The following is a 25,583-nucleotide window of genomic DNA, read 5'->3' as shown; positions in this document are numbered from 1 at the left end:
CTGCAACTTGAGCCACTGCACCTCTTCCAGCTTTTTCTGGTTATGTGGCACCAAGGAATCAAACTCCGGGCTGTGTGCACACTATGGAAGCAGTCTACCATTAGATTACGCTCCCAGCTCATTACCCATTGATTTTTAGCCTGCTTACTCTATTTAAACTTTGACCCAATTTTTGTTGGCATCAAGTAATTCTCATAGGACTTCATTTTGAGATCACAAGGTCTACACATAATCTAATTTAATCAGACAAACTCTTTTCATCACTTTCCTAATCCTCTCTTACGCAAAACAATCTCATCAAGCTTCACAGTTACATTTTTCTTACATATTTCTATGGTGTTTTGATCATGTCTCCCTCTCAATACATTTGATATCTAAGAGGACCAATTTTATACTTCTTATACTTTTTTCAATCCAAATGAATATCAATCTACATTTTCTGAATGTATGAATATATTTCATATACTTAAATATTTTAAAGAAGAATTTTGAAAGGGTTGATTTCTATTTAAGTCTACTAAGAAACAGCTAAACAAACAAGTGGACACATAACACTGTATGTTCTATAGAGAGAATGAATGAGCTCCCAGCCCAAAGCCCATTGATTTTTTGCCTGCTTACTGTATTTAAACTTTGGCTGAATTTTTGTTGGCATCAAGTAGTTGTCATAAGACTTCATTTTGATATCACCAGATCTGCAACATTATACATCAAAGGATCTGATGTGGTAGTTCCCAGGTTTCTTTCTTATTTCAAACAGAATCTCTATTTCTATTTGTACGTGCGTGCGTGCGTGCGTGCGTGCGTGTGTGTGTGTGTGTGTTTGTATGTGTGTTATGGGGCTTTGACTCCGGGCCTGGGCACTGTCTCTGAGCTCTTCAGCTCAAGGCTACTACCCTAACCCTTGAGCCACAATACCTCTTCCAGTTTTCTAGTGATTAATTGGAGAGAAGAGTCTCATGGAAACCATAGAACCTTTGTTCTTTAGGTCTGGCTTATTTCACTTAACATCATTATTTCCATGTCTTTCTATTTCCATAGAAATGGGGCAATGTCATTTGTTTTAATGTCAGCATAGAATTCCATTGTGCATAAATACCACATCTCCTTGATCGAATCATCTACTGAGGGACATCTAGGTTGGTTACATATTTTTGCTATGGTAAAGCCTATGCACTGTTTTCCCTCATTGTAATAATCAGTACACACCTAGAACTCTCCTACCAGAGGATTACAATAGCTCAAAATCTAGACACATAAGGTCATATAGGATTAGGTTAAATAAAAGAATCTCTGGGATATGGAAACAAAAGCTTCATCTTGAGTGATTGTTGTTCTTAATGTACTGTTATTTCTCTGCTCTTTTGATGTCCCCTGGTTAATCTCTTATTGTATATGACTTTGTTACATGGTATATTGTATATAGGTTTATTTGTATATTTGAAATAGGACAGGGAAGGGAGAAAGCAAGATGTTTGGGAGGGGCAAGGAGGTAAATGGGAACAAAAGCATGAAAAGGGTTATCAATGTGTGAGAAGTAATGCACCTTATTTCTGGCGAATATAACTGTAACCCATATATTACACATATACATTTGTATACATTACAAAAAATAATCTCATGGATTTTATTGCCTGAGGTGGCTTTGAACTGCGATCTTCCAGTCTAAGCCTCCTGAATAGCTAGGACTACATTCGTGAGTCACTGTGCCCACCTCTGTTTAACACATCTTGTTTCCTCCTTTGCATTGCATCCGTTATTCTGCCCTGTACTGCATCACATGTTGGTTATTCTTTGTGATCTTGATTTCAATTAGCAAAAGTAGTCTCCAGTATCATCTATTTTAAAAAATAAGAGTTATACAAATACGAACAGGCACATAGATACTTCACCTGTATGTTTCTCTCCTCAGTTTCTCTTTGATGTTTTTTCTTCACAGTAAGATTTTTATTGAGAACTAATGTAACTCACACATGTGATTTTCTAAAATCCTCTAGGAGGATCACTTTCTCAAATTTATCTCTTTTAAAATATATTAAATTTAATCTTACAAATAAATTGAATATTTTTAAATGGCATGACTTTAGTTACATTTTATTTGAATACATTCCATTGGAAAAATGTATCACATTTTCACTACCGCTGAAGCTTTAATTGGTATTTAGGTTCTTCCACATCTTGGAACTTAGGAAAACCACTTCCACTTGCATACAACTCAGGAAACTCAAGATAGTCTCTAAGATTTAACACCTAGAATCAAAAGGGATTTTCTGGGCTGAGAGTGAGGCATAGTGGTAGAGTTATTGCATAACATGCATGAAGACCTGGGGTTGATTCCATGATGCCACATAAAAAGAAAAAGGTGGAAGTGTGTTTGGGCTCAAGTGGTAGAATTCTATTATTAAGAAAGCTCAAGGACAGTGACCAGGACCTGAGTTCAAGCCCGAAAATTGGCCAAGAAAAACAGTGAGATTGCTAAATCCCATAGCCAAATCAGGTTGATTTTTACTAAAGAATTTCCCTAATTATTTCCAAAGCTTATAGCAATGTGCTCATTAAAATAGTACAGAAATATTTTCCTCGGTTCCTGTTCAACACTTCTTCTCTCTTGCTTAATTGATAGTCGACATCCTAAAATTTGAAATGTTTTATGTCCCTGTGTTTTGATTTGCATTTCCCTTATTAATAGCAAGAATAGGCCTATTTTCTTTTTTTAATTTTTTTCATATATTTTCTATTGTAATTAATAGAAGGGTTACATGATATTTGCCAGATAGATGGTGCATTAATTCCCACCTGTCTTGGTCCCCATTTCCCTCCCCCCCACCCCCACCCCTCATCTTGTTTTTCCCCCTTCCCTATCCACATGTCTTGGTCCCCTTCCCCCTCCCCCCTTCCCCCTTCCACCCTTCCCCCTTTCCCCCTTCCCCCCTTCCCCCTTCCACATGTCTTGGTCCCCATTACCCTCCCCCCACCCCCCCTCTTGATTTTCCCCCATTCCCTGTCCAATTCCAAGTAGCCAAATACAAATGTACCCAATATATCAGATAACAAAGTGAGATATTGTGACAATATGAGATAACAAAGGAACAGGAAAAGAGATGAAAGATAACATAGCACCTTAAGGACAACAATCATTCATTATATGGCTTTTGTTTCAATATCCTAGAGGTCCATTCAATTAGCTTCATACTATATGGCCTTATGTATCAAGTTTTTGCTCTATTGCAAATCTTTGCTATTAGAGCCCAAGGTTTCTACTGGTTATGATGAATGAGGGAAACCATTGAGTCTAAGTTCCTTTGAGTCTGGCTTACTTTGCTTAATATGATTTTTTCTAAGTCTTTCCATTTCCTAACAAATGGGGCGATGTCATTTTTTCTGACAGCAGCATAGAATTCCATTGTGTGCAAATACCACATCTTTTTGATCCATTCATCAACTGGGGGACATCTAGGTTGGTTCCATATCTTTGCTATGGTGAATAATGCTGCAATGAACATTGTTGTGCTAGTGGATTTAGTATGCCCTAGTTTCTGGATGGTTGGGTAAATGCCAAGTAGTGGAATTGCTGGGTCATAGGGAAGCTCTATGTTTAGCCTTTTGAGGTACTGCCATACTGCTTTCTATAGTGGTTGAACGAGTTTGCACTCCCACCAACAGTGTAGTAGTGATCCCTCCTGGCCACATCCCCTCCAGCATCTGTTGTTATTAGTATTCCTGATCCTGGCCATTCTAACTGGAGTGAGGTGGAATCTTAGGGTTGTTTTGATTTGCATTTGTTTTATGTGTCTATAGGCCATTTTTGTTTCTTCTTCAGAGAAGACTCTCTTTAAGTCTCTGGCCCATTTTTTAATGGGATGGTTGTTACTTTGGAGATTAGTTTTGGAGTGATTTAATTTTTTGAGCAGTTGATATATTTTAGATATGTCCGTTGTATGATTGGTGAAGATCTTCTCCCACTCTGTAGGCTTCCTAATTAATTTACTAGATATGTCCTTTGCCATACAAAAGCTCTGCAGTTTAATGCAGTCTCACTTATCCAGCCTTTCTCTGATTTGTTGTGATTCTTGGTCTTTATTAAGAAAGTTTCGACCTGTGCCAAGGAGGCCTAGTGTATCTCCTACCCCTTCTTGTAAAGTTTTCAATGTGTCAGCTTTTACCTCCAGGTCTTTGATCCATTTGGAGTTAATTCTAGTGCAGGGTGACAAAGAAGGATCCAACTTTGGTGTTCTGCAGGTGCTTAACCAGTTCTGCCAGCACCACTTGTTGAAGAGGCTATTTTTCTTCCATTCTATTTTTTTGGCTCCCTTGTCAAAGATTAGGTGGCCATAGGTCTGTGGTTTAATATCCGGGTCCTCAGTTCTATTCCATTGGTCTTCAGGCCTGTTCTTGTTCCAGTACCAAGCTGTTTTGATAATTATAGTTCTGTAATAGAGTCTAAAGTTTGGTATTGAAATTCCTCCTGCACTGTTCTTTCTGCGAAGAAGTGTTTTTGCTATACGGCGTCTTTTATTATTCCATATGAAATTTTGGATTGCCTCTTCTATTTCTTTAAAGAATGACATTGGGATGTTGATGGGTATTGCGTTGAATTTGTAGATAGCCCTTGGCAAGATTGTCATTTTCACAATGTTGATTCTTCCAATCAAGGAGCATGGGAGGTTTTTCCATTTCCTTAGTTCTGCTTTAATTTCCTTTTTCAGGATTTTAAAGTTTTCATCAAAAAGGTCCTTTACATTCTTAGTTAAGCTAATTCTTAGGTACTTTATTTTCTTTGAGCCTATAGCAAAAGGAGTTTCTTTCCTGATTGTTGCCTCTGTCCTCTCACTGTTGGCGTAAAGGAAGGCAGTTGATTTTTCAGGGTTAATTTTATAGCCTACTACCCTTCCAAAGTTTTGAATCAGCTCAAGGAGCTTAGGAGTATAGTCTATAGAATTCTTTAAATACAGAATCATGTCATTTGCAAAGAGGGATAGTTTTACTTCCTCTTTCCCTATTTGGATCCCTTTTATGCTTTCTTCCTGCCTTATTGCATTGGATAGGAATTCTAATACTATGTTAAAGAGGTGTGGAGAGAATGGGCATCCTTGTCTCTTTCCTGATTTTAGAGGGAATGGCTTTAGATTTTCACCATTAAGTATAATACTAGGTGTGGGTTTGTCATACAAAGCTTTTATTATATGGAGGAATGTTCCTTGGATTGCTAGTTTCTGCAGAGCTTTTAACACAAAGGGGTGTTGGATCTTGTCAAATGCCTTTTCTGCATCTATTGAGACAATCATGTGATTTTTGTCCTTGCTCCTGTTGATGTGTTGAATTATATTAATTGATTTGCGTATGTTGAACCAGCTTTGCCTCCCTGTGATGAATCCTGTTTGATCATAGTGTATAATTTTTTTTGATTTATGACCAAAACAATAAGCCCCTCAATCCAATCTCTATTGTATTTGAGTCCCTCTGGCCTAGGGTATAATTGAACACGTAGATACACAGCATTGCTCAACAACCATCAAATGTAGATCCATGCATTATAAGAGCTGAAGGATGAACAGAGAATCAGAGATAGAAAAGTAATATGAAAGATTACGAGGGAGGTAGGAAAAGAATAATACGGGAGTGTAAGAATATTATAGTAATGAAGAAAGGGTATCGTGTAAGGATAACTGACCTAAGGTGATAGACAGGCAGAGTATTTGATTAGAAAGTTTAGATGAACTTAGATAAAACTTATGAAAATAAGAAGAGTAATAAGAAGAATATATGGAGAAAAGAGAGAGGTTGATATAGAAGATTTCAATGATACCAATTTAAGAAAGAAAAGAAAAAAAAAGAAACAAAACAGCAACAAAATAAAAGAAAACAGTACACACACAGAGAGAGACACACACACACAAAACGAAAACAAAAATAAAAACAAAACAAAAACAACAACAACAAAAAAAAGGTGGGGTAGATTCCTCACTGTTCTGAGTTCTTACCCAAGAGATACTAGGGTTGAGAACCCCGAGTTTAAAAAGCAGGTGACTGTATCAATATGGATATCGTTTTTGTTCAAACTGTGCCCAGAGCTGTCACTGTGTTTCTAGGAATGACCACAGTTACAGCAGGGTTGCGGGAAAAGAGAGGAGAAAAAAAGAAAAAAAAAAAGGAATGAATCATAACATTAGAAAAAAAGGTGTAGGTTAAATGGCAAAGAGAAAAATAAGAACATTTAAAAATATAAATGAAATGGGGTAAAAAAAAGATTTTAAAAATGCTGTTCTTCAGTTTTTTTTCTTTTTTTTTAGTGGGGGGAGAGGTTAGGAAGCTGTGTCCCACTAAATTCGGGATCTAAATACTTGACAAGGTCTTTTTCTCTTGTGATTTGGCTTTGCGGTTTTTCGGATGAGATTGCTTGTTTGGTAAAACAAAGCTGAAAGATCCGCAGGCGGCTTTGTTTACCAGGTCTATGGGTGCCTCAGGGGGATGGACTTCAGCAGCACTGGATTTCTGGCTAAGGGATCTCTGGGAAATCCTTTGCCAGTTAGGTGGCGCTATCAGCACACCTCTCAGGCTCCAATTGCTTTGGCCTGGGTCCTTGCCAGCAGTCAAGATGGCGCTGCTCTCAGCTGGTGCTGGAAGGCCTCCCTCTCAATGCCGTTCCTGGAGCAGAAGTGGAAACTTCTCGATGTACTCTCAAAATGCTGGATTCTCCGGTTCCGTAAAGCTGGCAGGTCCGTGCAAGGCTGGGTGTCGGCTCTGGGCTCCTGCAGGCTCTGTGTGGCTCTGTCTGCAGCAGGCGGGTCTGCGCTGCTGTGGAGCACTTTCTCTGCTCTGATTCAGAAGAGCCTTTGTCTCCCAGCTGCTCTGCGGCAGAGCTCCATGCTCTCTTTTTGCGCTGGTATTCTTCCTTTTTGCCTTTTTTTCCTCTCTGCCTGAGTTCTCTGTGGTCCTAAAGCTTACTTAGGATCAATTTCTGATAGAGGACTGTCTCCTGCACTGCCAGTACATGAATCTTGGCAGGAGCTCAGTATGTCTCACCCTGAACTGCCACCATCTTCCGCCGAATCTAGGCCTATTTTCTTTAACCTAGTAACTGTTCTTTATTTGTATTTTGCTAAATATATTTACATCTTCTCAGTACAATTTGCAGTCTGCTTATTTTTCTCACTTGAGATAGAGATATTTTTGTTTAGTACTGATTTTTGAATATTAAACCAGTAAACAAATTAGTTACTAAGTATTTTCTTTCATAAATTATTCTAACTCTACTTTGTTCATTTATTCAGTTGATTTTCAGTAGCTTTTAATCTCATGTAGTTCCATTTGCCTAGTTTTATTTTCTTATACTTTTAGTGTCATTCAAAATTGAAAGGAGTAATGGAAAGAAGCTTCTGCTATTTTCCCTTTGAAGTATTAGAGTTCAAGTTTTTATGTCTATACATTTGAGCCAGTTTGGAGCTACTTTTTATTAAGCTAAAGATAAATGTCCAATTTTTGCTCATCAGGTACATGAAGATCTTTTTTTCCCCAATATCATTGGATGAAGGCCCTGTCCACCTTGAATTCTATACAAGCATACAAAACACCACTCACAGGCCAGGAGTTTGGCCTAGGGGTAAGTGCTTGTGTAGCATTCAGGAAGACCCAGATTTAATTCCTTGATACCCCATACATAGAAAGAAAGAGCCATAACTAGAGTTGTAGACTTGAGATAACCCCAAGGACAGTGCTTATACTCTGAGCTCAATCCTGAGGACTGGTAAAATGAATAAATAAACAAATAAAATAAAACAGGTACTCAGATATGTTTTTATTCTTCTATGATTAGATAAGTATTTTCTGCATTATAACTTGAAACTCAAAGCCTCAGAATTGCTTCAATGGCTTGTTCTCTGCTGAGGAATTAATATTAGGGTCACATATCCAGCTAGTATTTTGATGGTTATTTTGAAAACAATTCCCAATTTCACTCACCCACCTCCTCCCAATCATCTTTTCCCCATTCCCTTCCCTATTTCAAATAAACAACTAAATGCACATACAATATACCAGGTAACAAAGTCAGATACATTAACCACATGAGATTAACTATAAGGTGAAAATAGGGAAAAGAAATGCCTTCACATAGTACATTTATAACAACTATCAAAAAGTTAAACCTCTGGTACCCATATCCTACAGTTCATTTTGTTTAGTCTCAACCTATATGACCATACTTGTTATTTTTAACTACTCTGATAAATGGCCTGTTAGTTTTAGGGAACTGAAGCAACAGTTAACATTCTTGCTTTTTTCAGTTACCAAATTTTATTTTCTTTCAATATTTTAGCATCTATAATTTTTCTAAAAATAAAAAGGACAACTAATGAAAAATAAATTAACTAATTACATGACACATTTAATTTATCCCCTCTTTTGCAATTATGATAAAATTATATATATATATGTGTGTGTGTGTGTGTGTGTGTGTGTGTGTGTGTGTATGTGTGTGTGTGTGTGTGTGTATACAATAGCCACTCATTTTTCTACCTTAACAATGAGCAGGAAAGATTTTTGGTGTTTTAGAGACTGTAAAGTTAATTTTCTTCTCTTCTTTTATTGTATTATTTTGTTGGAGTAATGTATAGAGTGACTAGACTTACATATGTCAGTCCTGGGTGCATTATTTCTCAAACACTGGAACCCAGTATTGTCATATTTTATCCTTTCCATCACCCTATTCCACCTCTAAATCATTTTAATTCTTGTCATTAATGTTTTGGGTACTTTTTTCTAACTATGAATAGAAATGTTATTTTTCACTAACATGTCTGACTTCGCAACTGACCACATAAAATGCATAATGTAAGTTGTGTTACTGAAAACTTACAAAAATATTAAAATATCAGAAGTATAACAAAAGATTTTAGTTCATATTTATTGTTATTGTAAAGATGATGTACAGAAGGGCTACAGTTACATGAATTTGGTAATGATTAAAGAGTAATATTCTTATTAAATCATGTCTACACTTCTTTGCTTTCTACCAGTTTTTCATTCCGAATCCCACCTAAGAGACACAGTTCAAAACACAATTAAAACACATAGTATCCTGTGATAAAATAATTAATATTTAAGAAATCTGTTTCAGTTCCATTAGAAAGAATAAGATAACACTCATAAAATTTAAGCTCTCAACAAAGTGACCTATTAATAAGCAGAGTAATTAATAGATTAAAAAAAGTTTTAAAATTTTAATCTTCCTAAGTGAATCTCAGATAGTAATACTTTATTAAAATTAATGGTAGCCAGGTACAAGTGGTTCATGGCTATAATCCTAGATCTAAGTATCTGGGTTCAAAGTCAGCCTTAAAAGGAAAGGATATGAGGCTTTGTTTTTGGGGGGGGGGAGTTTTGCCATTCCTGGGCTTGATCTCAGGGCCTAAGTACTGTCCTTGGACTTTCTCAAGGCTAGAGCTCTACCACTTGAGCCTCAGCACCATTTCCAGCTTTTTTCTATGTGTGGTACTGAGGAATTGAACCCGGGTCTTCATGCATGCTAGGCAAGCACACTACCACTAGAGCAAACTCCCGGCCCGGCTATGAGGCTTTTATATGCAAAAACTATTCAAAAGTCAACAGAATTGGTCTTTTAACCAAGTGATAAAGAATTACCCTGGAGTACAAAGTGGGCTAAGGGCAGAATCCAGGTCCTCAGTTTAAAACCCAGGAATGCTGAAAAAAAGTGAAATAATTAAACATCAATGAGATACTATTTTTTTGAATTAGCATTTCTTAATATAACTTTACTTACAGCCCCCTTTATCTGTTTGTTTCTAAGACTGTAGATGACAGGGTTTAGGAATGGTGGAACAATGGCATAAAATACAGATAGTATCATGTCCTGAGCTATTTCAGTGCTTGATGACTGCCTTAGGTACACCACGGAACTGCTACTAAGAAATACAGTCACCACCAGAATGTGAGGCACACAGGTGGAAAAGGCCTTTCCTCGCTCTTCTTTGGCAGGAATCTTCATCACTGTTGAAAATATGCGAATGTATGTCAGGATGATGAAGACAAAGCACCCACCACCTAGTCCCAGAGCAGACAAAAGAATTAAAAGTTGGCTATTAAAAGTATCTGAGCAGGACAGCCTTAACAGGGAGGGGATATCACAAAAGAACTGATGGACCATGTTAGACTGACAGAAGGACAGCCGGAATGTGTTGCCAGTGTGTACAGCTGCATAAATTGGACCAATGAGTAGGGAAACTAGTGTGGACTGGACACAGAACTGGTGGTTCATGATGACAGGGTAGTGGAGAGGCTGGCAAACAGCCACATAGCGATCTTGGGCCATGATGGCGAGAAACATCAGCTCCACAGATGCACAAAAAAGTACAAAAAATACCTGCATCACACAACCAGCTAAAGAAATTGTCCTGTGTTTAGTAAAGGAGTTGATACAGGCATTAGGGACAGTGACAGAAATGTAGCACATATCCAGGACAGATAAATTCCTGAGGAAGAAGTACATGGGCGTGTGAAGGTTCTGGTCAAGGGTGGTGACAGTGACGATGATCAGATTCCCTAGCAGGGTGGCCAGGTACATGAGCAGGAGGAGCATGGAGAGCAGGAGCCTGAGCTCCCACGCCTCAGCAAAGCCCTCCAGGAGAAACTCAGTCACTGTGCTGACATTGACCATGCTCTGCAAAATAAAAGTCAAAAGATAATGAGTATAAAGTATTTATAATATGGTCTCTAGTTGTTTCTTTTTAAATGTATTTCTCTATTGCATATGTGACTGTCACATGTCAAGAATTTTCAACTTAATGGCATACATTTTGTTTATTCCAAGTGGATAAAATATGAAAATACATGAGGACATTCTATTTTATTTCACAGATTCATTTAAATTAAAGTTACTCATTTTCTTAAGTAAAAAGTGATTCATGTTATTACAGCCTTATGAGGATTAAATTGTTTAATACCTGCCCATTTCCTCTTACTGATTAATTATCCATTTTAGTCATGAATTTTCAAAGACCGTGAATTATATATAAATATAAATTTCAACACCTGTTTATTTACCATGACCATTTTATTTTTCTCATTATATAATATGATTATAAAATTTTATGTATTTATAATTCATGTATATATAATTTATATATGCATTAATATTTTAAGAATAGAAATTACCTTTCACTTAAGATTATAAGCATATTATGTAAATCTTATATGGTTGTGAAGGGTCAACTATAGGACTTGAACTCATGGCCTGGGTACCTTCTGTGATTTTTTTGCTGAAGACTAGAGCTCTACAAGGTCAATCACATCTTCAATTTTGACCTTTTTGGGCTGAATTGGACATGAATTTCACAAGCTTTCTTGCTTGCACTCGTTTTGAACTGGAATGCTTAGATCTGAGCCACAGGAGTAGCTAGGACCACAGGTGAGAGACATGGGTGTCAGCCATAAAGAGGTGCCGCAGTCATCCATGGCCCCACATTCTTCCAAGTTAGCATTGTCCTACTAGACAGGTATGCCTTCTGTGCTAGATGTCATTTTAAATAGAATTTTTGTGCCAGCATTTATTTGTGCTGACATTGAAAAGACAATGTCTGCACTCGTTCTGGGTGTAATGGGTTCAGTTACATAGTGGGTCATTTGAGAGATACTGTCCAAGCAAGAAGGAAGATTTCTTCATGATCATGTACAACTTTGAAATTCACTGTGATTTATCAGGTGAATGCTTTGGATTCATTTCTGTTGACCTGCATGTCATTTTGAATAAAGAACTGGGATATTTTCCCCACATTAATCTCTGAATATATTTATCAACCTTAGGCATTCAGATCATATTCATGATATGCTGATTTTTTCTCCATCAGAACATTAATGTCAAATGAAAATATTGGTATAAACACTTTCCCTATCAAAACTTACAAAGTTTCTCATAGCTTTATGTTTTGCTTAGAAATCTCATACTGCCCTCCAATATAGATCCAATGGTGTGATTATTATATATTATATAATTCTCACACCTTAGTGAAAAAATAATGGCTATTTCACTGTATATTTGGCACCAAATAAATGTTACAAACCCCAAGGACAAGTTTATTTCAGTATATTTGACTTATAACTAATAATATTCTCTAAACTAATTTATTAATCCTCTGATTGAGGACTCTTTAATTCTTATTTAATGCAACTCTATGAAATAAGTATGGATGAGCATAGAATAAAGAAACTCACTTGCTAAGATTTGACTAGAACAAATTAGATTTTGTCATATCCTTTGTAGTCTTCAGAAATTCTTTCACATTTTCCTTACAATGTAATTCAGATAAGAAAGCTTATGTTGGAAGAAAACTAGGCAATTTATGAGATATGATTCTACCTAGAGCAAAAAGAGAATATATACAAAGGTTTTGAATCATGTGTATTTAGAATCTAATTTTCTATAAAATATAATTATAAAATATAATTTCTATAAAATATAATTAAAATGATGTATTAATAAATATAATATTTATATAATAAATAAGCAGGTACTCTGACTTGTACCTTTTATTTGTAATCATTGCTACTGGGAGACTAAGGATAGAAGGCCCCTGGTTTGAGGTCAGCCAAAATAGAAAACTTTACAAGACTCCTCAGATATTAGCTGGATGAGTTGTGTGCACCTGCTATTCTAGCTCTGATGGGAATTGATGACTTACAACAAGGCACATGCTCAGACAAGATGGAAGCCTCTACCTTGAATATAAACAGTGAAGAACACATAAGAAGTTGGGATCTGAAGTAAGAACATCTTTTGAACAATAATTATTGGCTAAAATGCTAACCCAGCACATTTAAAAAGAAAGTTGATGAGAAAAAAAAACACTAACAAAGAATAGGAATAATCCTTATAGAAAAGAAACATATCATCAGCCTATAAAAAGCCATAATCAATGTTTCCCTAAAATTTCAACAGCTCGCTTACTACATATGACTTACAACAGATTCTTAGGATTATCATACAAGTTGAAGACAGTGTTCACTGACTGGCAAAAGCAAAATATATGAAAATGTAAGGATAAAGTCATATCAAAATAGAGAAAAATTTAATATTGCTAGTGTAAAACTTTTTAACTTGATACAAAAGTAGGTAAAATAAAGAAATAAAAAAATAGGCAACAAAAGATAAGCAAAAACACCATTGACATAAATGACACCACAGCCCAGCTGGGCTAACACATATACACTTCCATCCAACAGCGAAACTTTATACATTTTTCTCAGCAGCACATGGAATATACTGCAAAATACATAATATAATAGTTCACACAGAAAACTTAAGCAGATATAAGAGGACTGATATAATCCCAAGCATTCTATCTGATCACAGTGGAATCAGACTAATTCTGAACAACACAGTAAAAGGTAAAAAATATTCAAACACTTGGAAGCTGACCAACACACTTCTGAATAATTTCTGGGTTACAGACCAAATCAAAGAAATTCAAAACTTTCTTGAATGTAATGACAATCAAGTGACATAACAAAGAAATTTATGGGAAAGGCAGTTTTAAGGGGCAAGTTTATAGCATTAGGAGCCAATATTAAAAAGACACAAGAACATGTAAATAACCTAAAGAAGACGTTGAAGCTCCTATAGGAGCAAGAAAAAGTTAATTCTAAAACAACTAGAAGGACAGAAATAAAAAAAATAAAATCAGAAATATCAGAGATTGAAATAAAATTCACTATACATAAAATTAATAAATCAAAAAAATGGTACTTTGAAAGAGTCAACAAAATTGACAGACGCATAGCAAGATTATTCAAAAAAGGAGAGGAGAGACTCAAATAAACAATGTTAGAGACATAAGGGAAAAATCACAACTGATATCCAAGAAATTCAGTCCATTATGAATAAGAACTACAAGGGCATATGTTCAAAGAGACAAGAAAATCTAGTAGAAATGGATGACTTCTTAAATAAATATAGGCTACCCACATTGAACAATGATGAGGTAAATAAATTGAACAAACCAATTTCATACAATGAAATAGTGGAAGCAATCGGGGGAAATGACAACCAAATAGAGCCCTGGTCCAGAAGGTTTCACTGCAGAGTTCTATAAGACTTTTTTTCATATATTTTTATTGTAATTAATAGAAGGGTTACATTATATTTGCCAGATAGAAGGTGCATTAATTCACATACACTGATACCCTTTCTCATGTCTTGGTCCCCATTTCCCTCCCCCCCACCCCCACCCTACATCTTGTATTCCCACCTTCCTTATCCAATTTCAAATAACCAAATACAAATATATCCAATATATCAGATAACAAAGTAAGATACTGTAACAATATAAGATAACCAAGGGACAGCAAAGGAGATGAGAGATAACATAGTACATTGAGGACAACAATCACTCATTATATGGCTTTTGTTTCTATATCCTAGAGGTCCTTTCATTTAGCATCATACTGTATGGCCTTATGAATCTAGGTTTTGCAGTACTGCAAATCTCTGCTAGGAGAGCCCAAGGTTTCTACTGATTATGACAAATGAGGGAAACCATTGAGCCTATGTTCCTTTGAGTCTGGCTTACTTCACTTAATATGATTTTTTCTAAGTCTTTCCATTTCCTAACAAATGGGAAGATGTCATTTTTTCTGACAGCAGTGTAGAATTCCATTGTGTACAAATACCACATCTTGTTGATCCACTCATCGACTGAGGGACATTTGGGTTGGTTCCATATCTTTAGGGTATGTGGCCAGGAGGGAGCTCTATAAGACTTTTAAAGATAAAGTAATACCTATACTCTTGAAACTCTTCGAAGAAATAGAAACAGAAGGAGCAATACCAAACTCATTTTATGAAGTTAATATTACACTCCTCCCCAAACCAGGCAATGACACAACAATAAAAGAGAACAACAGACCTATCTCTCTAATGAACACAGACACAAAACTTCTCAATAAAATACTAGCCAACAGAATCCAGAAACAAATAAAAAAATTATATACTATGATCAAGTAGGCTTCAGATGCAAGGCTGGTTTAACATTCGCAAATCAAACAATGTAATACATCACATCAATAGAGCTAAGGCTAAGAATCATATGATAATTTCTCTGGATGCAGAGAAGGCATTTGACAAAATACAACATCCACTCATGTTGATAGCACTAGAAAAAATAGAAATAGGAGGTACATTCCTTAAAATAATTAAAGCCATATATGACAAACCTACAGTCAGCATTATACTAAGTGATGAAAGGCTGGAACCAATTACCTTAAAATCAAGAACTATACAGGGATGCCCACTCTCTCCATTTCTCTTCAGTATAATTCTGGAACCCTTAGACAGAGCAATAAGGCAATAAAAGGACATCAAAGGGATCCACATAGGGAAAGAAGAAATTAAACTATCCCTATTCACATATGACATGATCCTCTACCTGAGTGACCCAATAAGCTCCACTCCCAAATTCCTAGAATTAATAAACCACGTTAGCAAAGTGGCAGGATACAAAATTAACCTGCAAAAATCAGTAGCCTTCTTATACACCAACAATACACACAAAGAGGCCAAATCAAGAAAATGATCTCATTTGCAATACCCCCGAAAAGAATAAAATCAACAGCTCCCTCAACAGCTCCCTCCCCCAGGCCATTGACTGACAACTGACAGGCGGGTAGCGCTAAGACCCAGCACCCCACCAAGGGAGGCGGAGGTGAGGTGTCCCAGTCCCAGCCCGCCCACCAGGTTCCTCTCCCAGGCCACTGGGTCTGGAGAGTGGGGAGATCTGAGACCCTGCCCTACAGCAGCGGGGGGGGGGGGGGGGGGGGGAATAGGAGCCAGCATCTGTCCCCCTCAGATCTTGAGCCGGGCATCCTCCAGCTGGGAATCCTGAGCAAGACAGCACCGAGGGGCCCCCCACATTCACAGACTCTCTGGCAAAGCAGCAGGGAACTGAAGGGCCTACCAGCAGCCAGGCTCCTCTTCTGAGAATCAGAAAGGCGAGGCTCCGCCCTTGGAGCTCACATCCTCAGCTGGGCCCCTCTGCTGGGAACAGAGCAGACAGCTGCAGGTCCTGCTGAGAGCCCCTAGAAACTCCCAAACACCAGACCCTTGGTCGGGGGCCCACCCCTAGAAGCAGCACAGGAAAACCAACCATCTGCCCAGCATGCTGAGACCAAAGCTCGCAGAGCCATCCCACGGCCCACTGTGAGGCCACTGGTTGGGCTGAGAGCTAGTCATGCAGCAGCACACAGCCTCTGGGAATCGACCAAACACCTGCAAAAACTGCAAACTCTGACCTAGTCAGCAGAGGAATCAATTTGGCCGAGAACCACAGGTATTCACATATTCCCAAAACCACAGTCCCAATCCAAGTAAAGACCACTACCTACTGACCACAGAGCGAACTACAACAACAGTTCTCCATGCCAAGGAGAGCGCAAAAAAGAATTACGACATACATAAATAATCAAAGTCCCACACAAAGCCCAAAATGTAACAAGAGGGAAGGAACGAGAGAGATGTCACCATCCCAAGAAATGACACCTGAAGAGACATGAAACATGACCCTATTCAAGGAGATGATTGTGAACATGACTAAAGAGATTAAAACAGAATTCCAAAAACAATTCCAGGAACATAAGCAGGAAATCTCCAAAGAGCTCCTCGAATTCAAAAGAGAAATGGAAGAAAAGATTAATACCCTCAGAGCAGACATGATCAGCTCAGTGTCCACACTTCAAGCAAAAATGGGGGCATTAAGCAGCATATTGATGGAGATGGAGAACAGAACATCAGAAACGGAAGACAAAACACAAGAGCTGGAACAGAGAATCCCACCTTGGAAAAATCAGTCAGAATCTACCAGAGAGAGCTCCAGGAGCTGGCAGATGCAGCAAAGAAGTCTAATCTTCATATAATAGGGATTGAGGAGGGGGCCGAATTCCAGGACAAAGGTATGCATCCTTTATTCACCAAAATCATAGCAGAGAACTCCCCCAACTTCAAAAGGGAAAATACTCACATTATTGAAGGTTTCAGGACCCCAAGCAGGCAAGATCCTAGAAGGAACTCACCTAGACATATCATAGTAAAGACATTAGACCCGAATACCAAGGAATTGATCTTAAATGCTGCAAAAACAAAGAAGGAACTATATTATAATGGGAAGAATATTCGAATTACAGCAGATCTCTCCATGCAAACCCTAAATGCAAGAAAAGCTTGGAAAAACATCATTGATGTCCTGAAGACCAACAACTGCCAACCCAGACTGATATATCCAGCAAAACTAACATTTACATTTGAGGGAGAAACAAGAATATTTCACTCCAAAGAGAAGCTTTATGAATACGTGCACACTAAACCAGCATTACAAAGAATACTAATTAATCGAGAACAAATTGTAGAACATCAAGAACCCCCATCAAGAAGCAAACATCTATAATTCACTAAACACAAAAGGGGAAAAAAGAGAGAGAAAGAAACCTAGAAGTAAAAATAAATAACAACAATGAACACTGACCACTTCTCCATAATCTCCCTAAATGTGAACGGGATGAACAATCCAATCAAAAGACACAGAGCAGCAGACTGGATTAAGAAGCACCACCCATCCATATGTTGCCTCCAAGAGACCCACCTCATTGCCAAAGACAGAAACAAATTCCAAGTGAAAGGATGGAAACGAATTTTCCACTACAATGAATCATGCAAAAAAGCAGGCATAGCAATCTTAATCTCCGACAAAATTAACTTCTCAGTAAAATCAGTACATAAAGATAGAAACGGCCATTATATATTAGTAAAGGGTACAATCCATGCCCATAATATTACAGTTATAAACATCTACTCCCCCAACACGGGAGCACGCAAATTCGTCAAACAAACTCTTCTAAAATTACAGAACAATGATTGTCAAACACAATCATTGTGGGTGACCTCAATACACCACTCTCAACAAATGACAGGTCAACTCAACAAAAGTTAAGCAAAGACACCATCGACTTAAATGACAGCATAGCCCAGCTGGGCTTAACAGATACACAGAGTCTTCCACCCAACGGCGAAACTTTTTACATTTTTCTCAGCAGCACATGGACACATGCCAAAATAGATCATATAATAGTTTATCCTATCAGACCACAGTGGAGTCAGACTAATTCTGAACAATGCAGTCAAAGTCAAAAAACATTCAATCACATGGAAACTGAACAACACACTTCTGAATAACCCCTGGGTAACAGATCAGATCAGAAATGAAATTAAAAACATCCTTGAATGTAATGACAATCAAGAAACATCACAAAGGAACTAATGGGACACAGCAAAGGCAGTTCTAAGAGGGAAATTTATCGCACTACGAGCGCATATTAAAAAGACAGAAGAAGAGCATGTAAATAACCTTAAAAAAACCTGAAACACCTAGAGGAGCAAGAAAAAGTTAATTCTAAAACAGCTAGAAGGACAGGAATAACAAAAATAAAATCGGAAATTTCAGAGATTGAAATAAGATCTACTATACACAAAAATTGATAAATCAAAAAGGTGGTTCTTTGAAAGAGTCAACAAAATTGACAGACCCTTGGCAAGATTAATCAAAAAAAGGAAAGGGGTGACTCAAATAAACAAGATTACAGACCCCATGGGAACAATCACAACTGATTCCCAAGAAATACCTAATGAATAGGTATTACCAGGGCCTATATTCAAAGAAACAAGAAAACCTAGTAGCAATGGATGATTTCTTAAATATAGGTTACCCACACTGAACAACGATGAGATAAACAAATTGAACATATCAATTTCTTACAACGAATTGTGGAAGCAATCAGGGAAATGCCAACTAAAAAGAGCCCAGGTCCAGATGGATTCACTGCGGAATTCTACAAGACGTTTAAAGATGAAATAACACTTTCACTCTTGAAACTCTTCCGAGAAATAGAAACAGAAGGAGCAATACCAAACTCATTTTATGAAGCTAATATTACTCTCATCCCCAAACCAGGGAAAGACCCAACAAAAAAAGAAAACTACAGACCTATCTCTCTAATGAACACAGACGCAAAACTCCTCAATAAAATATTAGCCAACAGAATCCAGAAACAAATTTTAAAAAATCATACACTATGATCAAGTGGGCTTCATCCCACAAATGCAAGGCTGATTTAACATTTGCAAATCAATCAATGTAATACATCATATCAATAGAGCTAAAGATAAGAATCATATGATAATTTCTCTGGACACGGAGAAGGCATTTGACAAAATACAACATCCATTCAGGTTGAAAGCACTAGAAAAAATAGGAATAAGAGGTACATTCCTCAAAATAGTGAAAGCCATATATGAAAAACCTACAGCCAGTATTCTACTAAATGGTGAAAGACTGGAACCATTCACCTTAAAATCAGGAACTAAACAGGGATGCCCACTCTCTCCACTTCTCTTCAATATAGTGCTGGAATCCTTAGCCAGAACAATAAGACAAGAAAAGGACATCAAAGGGATCCACATAGGGAAAGAAGAAATTAAACTATCCTTATTCGCAGACAACATGATCCTCTACTTGAGAGACCCAATAAGCTCCACTCCCAAATTCCTAGAATTAATAAACCACTTTAGCAAAGTGGCAGGATACAAAATAAACCTTCAGAAGTCAGTAGCCTTCTTGTAAACCAATAATACACAAACAGAAGTCCAAATCAAGAAAATGATCCCATTTTCAATAGACCCCAAAAGAATAAAATACTTAGGAATATACTTAACTAAAGATGTAAGGGAATTATTCAATGAAAATTATAAAAGCCTAATGAAAGAAATGAAAGAGGACACTAGGAAATGGAAAGACATCCCATGCTCATGGCTAGGGAGAATCAACATAGTGAAAATGGCTATACTGCCAAAACTGATATACAAATTTAATGCAATCCCCATCAAAATCCCAAAGACATTCTTTATGGAAATTGAAGATATAATCCAAAGATTCATATGGAACAAGAAAAGACCTAGAATAACCAAAACAATTCTAGGCAAAAAGAGCAATCCTGGTATTACAATATCAGACTTCAAACTCTACTATAGAGCCAAAATAACAAAAACTGCTTGGTACTGGCACAAAAACAGATCAGAAGATCAGTGGAACAGAATAGAAGACCCAGAAATAGAACCACATAACTATAGACAACTTGCATTTGACAAAGGAGCCAAAGATACACAATGGAACAAACACAGTCTATTCAATTAATGGTGCTGGCAAAATTGGGCAGCCACATGCAGGAAACTTTCCCTTTACCTGACATCTCTCCTGCAAGTCCAGTGGGAATCGCTGTTGCATTGGTTCACCTTTGTTCTTTGTCTATTTTGTTATTTCCTTTCCCTTCCCTAATTCAAGTAAATGTATATAAAACACATTAGGTAGCAAAAGCATATACAGAAACAACAGGTAATAAACAAGAAATGAGAAAAGCAAAAGAAAACAAAAGTTCACATAGTATTTTTTCACTCCTTCATAGTTGCTCTGTTCCTTTTTTGTATGATGTCTGGATTCTGATTGATTTTTCAAAATGAAAAACCTTAATATTAAAAATTCTTTTTGTTCATTACACTGTCATTTATTATTAATATGAGAAATACATGAAAATTCTTTATATGTATTTATTGAGCTATTTAAAGCTTACTTTTAACATCATGTAAAAATTTTGAACTGTAACATTTCCAGACTGTTATAAATTTCACAATTTATATATTTACATATTTGTATTTTGTAGCCAATACATTACTTGGTTTTATTTTTAATTTTATTTTTAAAGAATATATTAACATAGATTTTTGGGGGGCCAGTCTTTGGCTTGAGCTCAGGGCCTGAGCACTCTACTTGGACTTTCTCAAGGCCAGAGCTCTACCACTTGAGCCACAACACCACTTCCAGCTTTTTTCTATGTATGTGGTCCTGAGGAATTGAACCTGGGTCTTCGTGCATGCTAGGCAAACACTCTACCATTAAGCCAATCCCCCCTGGCCTTAACATAGATTTTTTTAAGTCATAATTCAATTGATATATTTAACACACAAGCATTCAAGAAGGGAACCTCTATATACAATCACTGGCACTTTGATTTTAGAACATAATTAAAATTAGGCTGAGGGTTTGTATGTCCTAGACACATATTAATCTATGTAATAGAACATTATGTCTATAGAGTCATATATTTTTATGTCTATGTAGTTGTGTTTATTTTCTAGTGCCATGTCCACAGCATTGGGTATGCAACTATTGAGTCCTCGCTCTTGTACTGTTTGGATCTAATAGCCACATATTAAGGATACCATGAGCCTTTTGTTCCTTTGGTCTTGACTTGTCTCATTCAACATGATTCTCTCTAGATTCATACACTTCCCTCCAAATGCCATTATTTTATCTTGTCTGTTGGCTATATAGAACGCCATTGTGTGTGTGTGAGTTCAAGCCCCAGAACTAGCAAAAAAAATTACAAAGGCTACTGGCAATTAAGTTTTTGTTTTATATGTACTTGATGAGTTTATCACATTCCATAATATCATTCTGTTACAATTGTAATGGGACAAACATTTGCAGAACAATTACATTTTATGCAGAACTGCTCTTAAAAAAAATTTATCTTATGAGCTCACCATTTACTGGAAGTAGAGCAGTAACAGTTTTTCAGGGTAATTAAACCATGAAACTGCTCAACTCCAGACTGAAGTTAGAAGATCCCAAGCTTAAAGGAAGATTTCAGACCATTCTACAATCCAGATTCAATTTACTCTATCATTTTCATTTTCCTAATAAATCTACTTTAATATTTTGTAAAAATAATTTATCTCTTGTAGTTTCTTAATGAAATATGGATTCTTGACAGAAAAAAATTGTTTGCACTTCTTTCCTGTCCATACTTTTAACTAGAATTGCATTTTGCTAACAAAAACATTATTTCAAAATGAATCAAGGCATTCCTGGGGAATTTAATTTTGAACAAGATGGAATACAAGGCATCCACAGTAATCACAGTATACTCACTGTCAGTGAATATTCTTAACCCCAAAAAAGAAAACACAGCTTTCTCTTCTTATATCCACATATCAAGGTGATTTAATCACATGCAGGTTTGAAGAATATCTTCATATAAACAACATTTCATGCAATGGCAATGTTTGTCAATGGCTGAACGAGGCTGTCTTTTATTCAAGGTGTGTGCTGGCACAAGGTTCACCTTGGAAGCACGATCCATTGTCTCCACAGAGCAGATGTCCCAGAGGTAACTTCAGGCAAGCAGTGAACTCCAAAGGACAGAATAGGACCCAAAACTATCAAAAATGGTTATATACTACATTTTGTTGATCCATTCATCTACTCAGGAGCATTAGGGTTTGTTCCAGATCTTAGCTATGGTTAACAATGCTGCAATGAACAAAGTTGTGTTGGGAAATTTAGAGTGGTCTTCTTTGTGATTGTTTGGTTAAATTCAGAAATGAAACTGATAAATCATAGATGAGTTGATGCTTAGTCTTTTGAGGAACTTCCATACTTCTCTTCAGAGTGCTCGAATCACATTACATCACATCTACATTACAGTGGCCTTTGTTTTGGGGCACATCACCCCCCCTGCATCTACTATTATTGGTTTTCTTGATAATGGCCATTCTAACTGGATGATGCAGAATCTCAGTGTGGTATTTATTTCCCTTTCTTTTATGGCCGGAGATGTTTAACTATAATTTATGTGTCTCTTGGCTATTTCTATGTTCTCTCCAATAACTCTGTTTTCAATTCTTTACCCAGTTTTCAATGAGTGACTTGTTTCTTTGAGGATTTGTTATTGGGGGGTTAATTTTTTTAGCTCTAGCTATATTTTTGATATGAGTACCTTGAATGTTGTGTAGCTATTGAAGATCCACTGAAGATCTGTGGCATTTCTGATTGTCAGAATAGCTATGTCAATTCAGAAAGAATGACAATTCACTGTTTCTAAGGAAGTTCAAAGACAAAAATCCCATATTGAATAAGAGCCCAAGAAACTTTGGCTATATGTTCTCCTCCATTTTTGCTAATTAGTATTTATTTTGAATATTCTTAAAAGAGGATCAGGATACTTCAATATCTATGTGCATATGAGAATATAAATAAGATGCTAATCATAACAAACTCTAAGATATGAAAATAACAACTTTTATTTTCATTTATTATTGTTTTGAATGTAATGTGTTAATTTATTTTTTGTTCCATTGTTCTTTAATTTTATCTCTTTGGGTTATCCCCTGTTTTCACTGTGTTAAAATTTGATTCTCTGTCATATATATCTGATGTGGGGAAGCAAAGGAGATTAAGAGAATGGGGAGACAATGGACAATGGATGAACACATACAACAGCAAGACCCACAAGACACTGTGTTGGAAATGAATTTTACAACTTGGAAAGCCAGGGACTGGAGGGAAAACAGGAGGATAACAGGGAGGGCAGAGATAACACTTTTCTACAAGAAGTTATCTCATTGCCTTACTTAAATAACTGTAACCATTCTGTATATCATCTGTATACAAAAATAAAATTGATTTATTTGAATAATGGAAAGGAAGGAGAAAAACAAGGTGAGGAGAATAAGGACAAATGTTGAACCACTGTAACAATGATATTCACAGAACAATGTTTTGCAAATGAACTTTAGAACTTGGGGGGAGTGGCAGGGTAAGGGAAGGAAGGTGAAAAACATGGGAAGGGGTAAAATGTTCAAGAGGTAATGTACTCACTACTTTGTGCATGTAACTATAACCCCACTATAGAAAATGACTACTATAATATAAAATTATATTTAAAAACAACAAAATGGACACATTTTTTAGGGATAGACAAAGTTACCTGTGGAGATTTGTAAATGGCATTGTTAGTGACAGAGTGGATTTAGGAACATGAATAATCATTTACATAGTCAATTTGTGAGGAAAAATAGTACACCTCTTAAAATCTAGAACCCAGAGTAAGTAAAAAATTCTATACTCATCCATTTCATGAGCAGATTTTTGTAACTATACCTAGAGTGTACTTTTTTGTTTCTATTGCTACTCTGTGGAGAGTAGATTTTATGGCTATTTATCAGACTTTCACAAAGGATATAACTATAAATTTGAAGACATGTATTTCTTCTAACTAAGAGAACGTGATTTCCAACTCAATTTTCCAAGTAGCCCTCTTATGTACAGCTGAAGTTTGACATCTATGGGAGGTTGTGCAGGAACATCTTGTCCTGGTGATGGAGCTGATTGTATGAACAGCTCCTTCTCTGTGGTTAGAGGCATCACACTGGGCTTTCACTGTGGTTAGAACATATACATTTATAACATTTCAAAACTACATCATCCCAATGGCTGTAGCTGGACTTTGAGAGGGAGATGGCTTATCAGCACACTAACAACAAACATTATTTTAAGTTTTCAGGTAGGTGATTATATTTGTATGTGTCATCATTTTATAATTGCCCATCTAATTTTTAATTATTATTTTGTTGTTGTTGTTATTTGTCAGTCATGGAGCTTCAAGTCAGAGTCTGGACACTGTCCTCAGACATTTTTGCTTAGGGCTACTGCTCTGCCACTTGAGCTAGTGTCAGTTCCAGCCTTTTCTGATTATGTCGTACCAAGGATTAGAACTCAATGTGTTGAGAACACCAGGCAAGCAGTCCACCTACAGACTACACTCCCAGTCCATTGCCCGTTGATTTCTATCCTGTTTACTGGACCAAATTTATATTGGCATCAAGTAGTCTCATTGGAGTTCATTTTGACATCTCCAGGTCTGCACATAATCTACCTTGATCAGACTAACTCCCTTTCTCACTTCCCTCATCTCCTCCTCTCTTTCCCAAAGCAATCTCATCCAGCTTCACAATTACATTTTTCTTACATACTTCTATGGAGTTTTGATCATGTCTCCCTCTCAATAGTACTGATATCTAAGAGGACCTGTTTTACATTTTTGCTTTTGTTCAATCCAAGTGAATATTAATTGTTAAAAGAGGTTTCGCTGTGATATTTACTATATTCTGCTTACACATTTCAGTAATTGTTGGACCCAAAAGAGGCTTGAGTCATATATCTATAGTATTTAATATCGATCTACATTTTCTGAATTTATGAATATATTTCATATACTTAAATATTTTAAAGGAGAGTTTTGAAAGGGATAATTTCTATTTACTTTTATAAAGAAACAGCTAAGCAAATAAGTGTACACCTAACTCTGTGTGTTCTATAGAGAGAATGAATGAGCTAATCATTATAATATATGACATTATTTGGCATTTTCTCTGAGCTCCATACAGATACCCTAGTTTACTTTTCAATTGCCTAACTAGTTTGCTAACTTCATCTTTTACACATGTCCAGAGGTAGCACTATCTTCAAATTCAATTTTGTGTCTATTCCTGAATTTTTCTCTGGGTGCTATTAACCTGTCCTCTGGAGATTAGCACTAGCCTGAAATCATCTATGGAGAACTTACTCTCACAAGGTAATTAGGACTGAGATCCCCCTGTATTCATTAGTTACACCCATTTTCAGGCTCACATTTTC

General features: G+C 36.6%; 1 protein-coding gene across 1 annotated transcript; it reads right to left on the bottom strand.

Annotated features, from left to right (window-relative positions):
* Positions 1–1,144: 1,144 nt before the first annotated feature.
* LOC150057490 (olfactory receptor 14C36-like) lies at positions 1,145–10,672 on the bottom strand. Its single transcript, XM_090339725.1, has 2 exons — positions 9,775–10,672; positions 1,145–1,185 (listed from the first exon to the last, which is right to left on the bottom strand). The coding sequence occupies exons 1-2, from the start codon at positions 10,670–10,672 to the stop codon at positions 1,145–1,147; spliced, it is 939 nt and encodes a 312-aa protein (XP_090195851.1).
* Positions 10,673–25,583: the final 14,911 nt, after the last annotated feature.

The sequence above is a fragment of the Megascapheus bottae genome, chromosome 10 (assembly GCF_031878675.1).
Source record: "Megascapheus bottae isolate mThoBot1 chromosome 10, mThoBot2.hap1, whole genome shotgun sequence".
Classification (NCBI taxonomy): domain Eukaryota; kingdom Metazoa; phylum Chordata; class Mammalia; order Rodentia; family Geomyidae; genus Megascapheus; species Megascapheus bottae.
Note: the sequence above shows the minus strand (reverse complement) of the source record. Positions and strands in the feature narration are given on the sequence as shown.

Bases quoted from the DNA above. Each gene is read 5' to 3' on its own strand.
- LOC150057490 (XM_090339725.1), bottom strand. From the start codon at position 10,672: ATGGTCAATGTCAGCACAGTGACTGAGTTTCTCCTGGAGGGCTTTGCT. The intron at 1,186-9,774 runs GTAAAGTTATAT...TATTACAATGAG, and splicing joins ACAGATAAAGGGGGCTGTAA to GGAAAACAGTGCATAGGCTT.